The 8,063-nt window shown below is 38.3% G+C and overlaps 1 protein-coding gene across 1 annotated transcript in view; it reads left to right on the top strand.

Moving 5' to 3' along the window:
* The window catches only part of CASK (calcium/calmodulin dependent serine protein kinase), a 631,366-nt gene that overhangs the window by 359,231 nt on the left and 264,072 nt on the right, over positions 1–8,063 (top strand). The window contains exon 5 of the mRNA XM_042782642.1: positions 4,452–4,524. Coding sequence (XP_042638576.1) covers positions 4,452–4,524 — 73 coding nt within the window. The remainder of the gene's footprint in view (positions 1–4,451; positions 4,525–8,063) is intronic.

The following is an 8,063-nucleotide window of genomic DNA, read 5'->3' as shown; positions in this document are numbered from 1 at the left end:
ACATACATAATAATTACTTCTTCAAATTCCTGATGTGTGCATGGTAGTATTAAGGCTAAATATCCTGTTGCTTTTATGCCACACTCCCTAAAGTAGACTGTAGTTTTCTTTTTACCCCATTTTTCTATTGTTTTGAGTTTTCATCATAATAAGGAGACTTTTGCATATCATTGTTTATATTTATTTGCTAAGGAATTTGTGACAATTTGCCCTTTGTGCTTTACAATATTGGATATTGATACTTTTCAACAGCAGCACAAAATAGGGAAAAGTAAAAATTTTTAGATACTGATTTTATAAAATAGTAAAGCTCAATAGAGGAAGATTGTTTTTCCTTTTTGAACCAGAATAACACTGTGGGATCTGGTGTGTATGCTGTCAGGGTTAGTTTTTAACCAGTACTATTTTTACTCTGGTCTCCAATCATCCTTATTGCTTTCTTTAGCTTAAAGTCTGTCTCACCACTGGGATGAGTATCAGGATAGATAGGATAGGAGCGTAGGAATGGTGTCATGTAGTAAAATGACTCATGGTCTCCTCCAATATTGATATTTCTGAATAAGTAGATGTTTATGTGTATATAAAATTTTTTTTGAGATGTTTATATACATCAAGATGAAAGCCTGTTGATTTTAAAATATTTGCTGTATGTGCTGTTAAAATAGTGATTTTATGAAAAGGACTTTCTTGAAGAGACCAGAAAACAATAGCATTTGGGACAAGTAGATGACATTGCAAAGAGAGGTTTGGACACAATTTTTTAAAGAGTCTTTCTCACAGTGACAAAGGAGCTCTGGTGGCACAAGTGCCTAAGGCATTTGATTGCTAACCAGAAGGTCAGTGGTTCAAACCCACCAGCAGCCCCATGGAAGGAAGATGGAACAATCTGCTTTCATAAAGATTTACCACCTCAGTAAACCAATGGGGGTTGTTGTGAGTCGGAATCAACTCAATGGCAGTGAGTGTTTTTTTTTTTTCCTCTATCTCTCACAATGACAGCTCCTCCTCGCCCCAAACAAAAGGATAACATCAGAAAATACTATGAACTGTGTTCCGTTGTACAGATAATCAATGATCATGGATCAGGGAGCATGTAGATTCCTCCTTCGGTGGAGAGTGGTGATCAGATGATTTCTCACTCTCCTTTCTCCTCTCTGATTCCATTATTATTTGTTGGAAAATTCAGTTTGCATCAGTATTTTAGTGAGACCAACTGCAAAGAGATTTTGAGACACCAACTAGTAATCAAATTAATAATGTTGTTTGGCGCAAATGGCTGAGTGTCAAGATCTTCAGGAGAGCAGCAAAGCATAGCATAAAATAAAACTGCATTTGGTCCTTAGTACAAACCCAAGTAATTATTACTTCTGTTTTTTCAGGGGCTATGAGTTGTGGAGTAAACTAACACACAGTAGCAGATTATCAAAGCAAATTCAAACAAATCAGAGGGATCCTCTTACCTGGTAACAAGCTTTAATAAATAATTTTAAGGATGCAGGCAATCAAAAGGCTCACACGAAGCAAATAGAGGTCTGGGACATCAAGGGTAGCTCCCAGGTCATTCCTTTCCACATCAGACATGCACCTCTGGCCCAAGAATACATGTGGTTTCTATATGAGGCTTGTGATATTTTACACACAGAAGGGAACCTTTCTGTGGGCCGCCTCTGTCCTGTACCCCTAGGAGTTATATTAAATACCAAACCAAACCCACTGCCATCACGTCGATTCCAACTCACAGCAACCCCCATTGAGTTTCCAAAGTGATAAATCTTTACTGAAGTAGATTGCCTCATCTTCCTTCCACAGAACTGGTGAGTTTGAACTGCCAACCTTCTGGTTAGCAGTCAAATGCCTTAGGCACTGTGCCACCAGAGCTTCTTGGTTCACATTATATTCTCCAGGGAGCCATGCTTGAAAAGTCCTGAGTTCTTTTTACTATAGGTAAATAAAGGGTTACCCTGAGTCTACCTGACAGCAATTTAATCCTTGGCCAGAGACATTCTGCTAAGGGAATCTCAGAGATAAAGTCTCTTCCTCCTAGCAAATATCATTAGTCTATTTACCCAGAAGTCGAATTGACAAGGAAAATAGACTGAGTCACCTTACTTCTTTTCTTTCCTCCAAGGAAATGCCTCCTTCCAAAGGGAGTGAATGGATTATAGGCTAGGTCTTTCCTTCTATGGAGTTATCATCTTTCCTAGTCCTTAGGGAAGATGAGATGAACATATTATTGATGATTTTCTCTGACTGTATAGGTCACTATGGTGCTTCATGAAATAAACTTTTTTGAATAAAGTGTTATCAGTAACTCTAGAACATTATCTAGACAAATGATAATTTAGGTGGCTGTTTCAATACTATGTATCCAAAGAAGTCCATTCTGTGAGTACAAGCTATGTCTATTTAAACCAAACCTACTGCTATTGCGTTGCTTCTGACTCATAGTGACTCTGTAGGATAAAGTAGAACTATAAATCTGTGGATGCAAACTGCCACATCTTTCTCCTGTGGAGCAGCTGGTGAGTTCGAACCACAGACATTTCAGTTAATAGCCAACTGTTTTAGCCACTGCACTACCAGGCCTCTACTTATTTGATTTAAACTTACCTGCTTTTTTCTTGGTGAAAAGATGAGCAAACAGGCTGTTCCTAAATCTTTGACTAAATTTAACAATGGTGATAATGACTTAACCTTTGTAACATGGTTTATAATTTACAAAGCAAGTTCACATTTGTTATCTCTTAGCCTTTTCAGGGGGCTCAAAGATCCTCCAAAGCCAGAACCACAAATGGTCCATGCACACCAAGTTACTAGTTTCTAACTTAAACAGAAACATACTGCTAGGCTGCACTGGACCAGGCAAAGATAAAACCAAACCAAAACCAAATTCACTGCCATCGAGTCCTGTCGACTCATAACAACCCCTCTTTGGGTTTCTGAGGCGGTATTTCTATGGAAGTAGATTGCCCAGTCTTCCTTCCAAGGAGTGGCTGGTGAGTTTGAACCCCAGCCTTCTGGTCAGCAGTCAAATGCCTTAGGCACTAAGCCACCAGAGCTCCTAGGCAAAGATAAAAATATATGTAAACACAACTCCTTATGTGTGAATTTGCAAAGTAAGAGAAATTGGAAATCAAAACTAATGATTTCATGAGCCTGGATCTCTGGCTTATAGAGCACAGGTGGAAGGAGACAATGATAGTAGGAACTACATCAGGATTTTTTTCCCCCCACCTTTCATTTTAAAGGTGGCACCTTCAGCTCCATTGTAATATAGTAAGTAATGCATACACCAATTAGAGGGACATTCATGTGAGCTTGGTTGTATGGTAGCATACTAAAGAGGAAGCTGGATGGAAATATCTTCTTTTTATTGTAAAGTAGGAGTAAGGGCTTTTTTTTTTTTTTTTCCCCCTGAGTCAGTCTCTCTCTCCTCCCCCCACACACAGTCATTTGTAAGTACCGTAACATTTTTTAAATAATGATTTTGTAAATTTAAAGTGTGAGAAATAGAAGATACAGAAATACAAACCAGAATTCAATAAAAATTGTGCAACAGATAACGTCAAGTCTACAGCATGGCTGTATCATGGCTGGTTGGGAAGAAATGGAAAAGGAAGAGGGACAGTGGAAAAAAGAGACAAATATGGAAGGAGTAAAGGGCAGAGGTAGAGAGGTAAAGGAGAGAAATAGGGGGATTATAAGAAAAGTACTTTAGAAGTAGGGGGAGGAAGTCAAAGAAGTACTAAAATAATAAGGAATAAACTACTCTTGTCACATCCTGTTGCTAGTTGACCCTATTACTGATTTTAATGATATTCTTTCAAATGCTAACTCCTCTTTTGTTCTCCACCTGTACCCCAGCTAGCCTCCTGAGGAGTCAAGAGTTCCTAGGATAAAAGCTTAGAACTCATCCTTCTTTGTTCAAGGATGGCCCAATTGAAACTTGATTATATTGCAAAAAGGTTACTTCAGTCTTGTTTATCCTTAGAGCTAAATGAGAATAAGGCAGAGACCAGGTTCAGTTTACTGATAGATAAAAGGCTCCCACCCTTTCAATCAGAATTCTGGGGGTAATTGAGGGACTGTTTACTTAATAGCAATCCAGTTTAATTAAGGAAAACCAATAGAATACAGGAGAATTGTTGCATTTTTCATACTTTAAGCTTGAATTTTTAGTTTGCAGAGCTATTTTACTTAGAAAGTTTTTAATATTCTTATTTTGTCTGAGGTATCTTAGGAAGTCTGGAATATATTTCTTCCTTGCATTTTGAATTTAGGAGTCTGCCAACTTCTTCATTATTAAACTTCATTTTCCATCAGTCTTGTCTACTCAAATGAAAAGTATCTATGGGCAGCTAATATAAAGTTGGGGATTACAAACTAGGGACACTGTATATTAAGCTTTAAAAATAAAATTGTTTACAGTTTTAGATTTCTTTTCTCTACAGTCATTACATGAGACAGATACTGGAAGCTCTCCGCTACTGTCATGATAATAACATAATTCACAGGGATGTGAAGGTAAGTCATTTTTATCACTAGCTTTAATGTTTATGAAGAGAAACTGACTTATACCAATGATAATAATCAGAATGTTTTAGTATGTTTATAGGGAACACCTTAAACTTAATTTTACTTAGAAATACAAATTTACTTAACTGCTTTATATTTGGGATGTCATTGTACTAATTCTTATTATGAACAAGTTTTATAATTTCAGTTCCCTCTTATTAAAATGTTTCTTTAGCCTTTTTGTGTGTGAGAGAAATGCATAATCCAGCAAATAGGAAGAACCAAACAATATCCTATACTAAGCTAATAGGAAGGAAAATTAGGATTTGGTGCATATAATGAAAGTTCATCATACACTTAATATTTTTGTAATGTTGCAAGATAGAATAGTCAGCATTTTATTTTCTTTGTAGATAGTTTTAAAAACTTAGTATTGTAATAGGGGAAAAGAGATCCCAGATTCAAATAGGTTAAATAGAGACACTTTTATTAAGCCTTGGACAGGACAAAGACAAAACAAAGACCATCATCCAGGATGAGGGAAACCATCAGGATGTACACAGTACAGAAAGCTGAATGGAGTCCACTGAGTATACAGTATGTAGTTGCAATTATAGATGTTAGTGTGGTTTATACCCTTAGGAATATGAAAATTATCATTATTCAGTCTTTCTGCCTTTTTGATCCCAGTATCATGGAGTTAATGAGAATTCTCTCAGTCCCTGGCTCCTAATAATCAAGCAGAATAGAGAGGTATGCAGTAAAGGAGACTGGTGACCCTTAATCAAGATCTCCAACCCTTTCCAAGGCCTAGACCCACTTGAACGCCCCTGATGGCTCTGATCCTAGCTTACCCTTTTTCACTGGCCTCTCTCTAAACCCCAGTGTCCACAGGCACTTATATTATTAAAGACCTGGCTTCCTTAATGTGTTTTATTTATGGTTAAGAAAATTAAGTAGAGTATAATTAAATATACTATGATGTTTGGTAAATTTTTACTGAACTTCTTTACATTCAAACTGAGGACAAGCATGAGGAATTCAAAAATAAATCTAGTAGATTGTAATGGCAAATCAGAATCATTGGAGAAATGCACAAAATCCACATTAGTGTTGTGCTAGGGAAAAGAAGACCCTAGTTTCAAACATGTTCTATAGAGAGTCTTTTTAGTTAAGCCTTAAAGAATACACAAAGACAAAACAAAGATAATCATCCAGGATGAGGGAAGCCATCAGCATGCACACAGTACCGAAAGCAGAATGGAGTCGCTGACTCACGACTATGGAGTTAATTATATATGATAGAAAACAAAGGGAATCATCACAAAATCATGATTGGTGGCAGGTTAATTCATCATTGTCACAGGCAGGACTACCAAAGCAAGGAAAGGACCATGACTGGGATACATACACAACTGTAGGTTATGGTGAATTGCTTGATGTGGCCCTTCTAGCCATTATCCTCCATTTTGTGATGTATTATAAATTCTGTTATCCATGCCTGTTTAAGGTGGTATGGTAGTTAAGGTCCTGTGTCAGCCTGGCTGGGCAGCCAGTAGTAGTCATTCCCTATAATGACTGGCAATCAACTCTGTGGTGGGATTTGCTTTGAGCAACTGAGTAGCTGCTGATGGTTAAAGCCATCCATTTGAGTTATTTCTGTTGGAGCAGCACAGGTAGGATATGTCTTGAGTCCTGCCTTGCTGAAGGGTATAACTCAAATCACCACCCTTAGCTTCCGTGAGGGTATACTTAGTGAATCTCCTGGGAAGGTTTGCCCTCCTCTTGCTCCGGTTCTGTGTTTTGGCTCATCCTAATCTCACCCCTGGATTTGGGGCAGCAGCCGTCATCTGATCTGCTGATCGAGGTTCATCAAACCCCAAGAATTGGGAGGATCTTCCAGACCTACTTACTGACCTGAGACTTGCCAACCTGCAAGCCTCTACCACCACTGTGTGAGATGATACCTTGGGTTTCTGTGAGTTCTGTGAGGCATTACAGTGAAATATAGAACCCTAAAATGGGGGAGATTACTGAGAGAAGGAGGAGGAGTTAATGTCTGAAATGATGTAGTAGCAGGTAGGTAGTTTGGACATTTGGGACATCTTTAACCTCTGCCTCATGGGGGCTGGCCTTGTGCTGATCTTTCTAAGAGAAATTGTTCAAGCACAGGTTAAAACTCTTACAGGATTTGTTGGTTCTGGGGCTTAACCACCTAGCTATGGGATAGTCAGCATGTGACTTGACCATATGACCTTGAGTGATAGTCACAAGGTAGCTATGAGGCAATACCAGGATCCCAACTTTTAATTTAAATTATGTAACATGCAGCTATTTTAAGGGCACATCAGGCAGGTTCCCTAGTTCTTGAAAGTAGCAAAATGCCCCCTCCTGGGCTTGCCCAGGGGTCTATAAGCCACCTTGCTGGTTTAATGATCAGAAGGAGATGGTGTCTGAACTTATGTCAACACTCAAAATGGAGCAAGCTCCTACTGTAGACCACAGCCTTCCACAAACCAACTGCTTTAGATTTTAAGCTCTAATGCAGTATAAATTAATTGTAAAATATTTTATTCTTTTCAAATGTGGGGAGAGGGAAATGATACTGTTATTATTAAAACTCATCAGGGAACAATCCAATGGATATACTTTCTGTCTGTCTTTTTTTTTTTAATGTCCCACCCCCCGCCCTCATGATTTGGCTTTTATTTTCAGCTAAAAAGTACTTATACCGAGATGGTGAGAAGGAAATTAATCAATTTTGCTCTTTATGAAAACAATTTCATCATAGAGAAATTTAAATGATATTTAGCATGGGTTCTGTGAATTATCTTCACCTGCACTCTCCTTTCTCATCACAATTGGAAGTTGAGAGCTTATTCTAATGCCCCTACTTTGGAGTCTTCCTGGCAGATAATCAGCAGATTGTATTAAGGACCACAGTCATGGATTCAATGGATATGCTTTTATAAAAACAAAATATTCTTCAGTTATCCAAAAAAGAGAATGAGAAGTGTGCAAAGCTAAAAGGGGAAGAACTGTCAACTATAGTAGCATGCTGTTATTGTTTTGCATTGAATTAATATATTTTACTGTCTATATAGGCATTTTCTTATATCTCCTTTATATATTGTATACAATATATACAGTAAAAAGTGATTATTTAGAAACATAAAATGTATAAAAGTAGTTCCTAGATCATGTCATAAACTCACAGTCATAGTCAATTCCTACTCATAGCGACCCCCTTTGGGTTTCTGAGGCAGTGAATCTTTGCAGAAGTAGATTGCCCAGTCTTCCTTCCGCAGAGTGGCTGGTGGGTTTGAACCACCAACCTTCTGGTTAGCAGGCAGATGCCTTAGGTACTACGCCACCAGAACTCCCCATTATTTAATGTTGTTGTTGTTATGTGCCGTCGAGTCGGACCCGACTCATAGCGACCCCTCCTTGGGTTTCTGAGGCAGAATCACTACAGAAGTAGATTGCCCCATCTTCCTTCCGAGGAGTGGCTGGTGGGTTTGAACTGCCAGCCTTCTGGTTAGCAGTCA

Source organism: Orycteropus afer, unplaced genomic scaffold (assembly GCF_000298275.1).
Source record: "Orycteropus afer afer isolate SDZICR_OR568_19922 unplaced genomic scaffold, OryAfe1.0 scaffold00401, whole genome shotgun sequence".
In the NCBI taxonomy this organism is placed as follows: Eukaryota; Metazoa; Chordata; class Mammalia; order Tubulidentata; family Orycteropodidae; genus Orycteropus; species Orycteropus afer.
The sequence above is the reverse complement of the archived record's forward strand: the minus strand, read 5'-3'. Positions and strand labels throughout refer to the sequence as shown.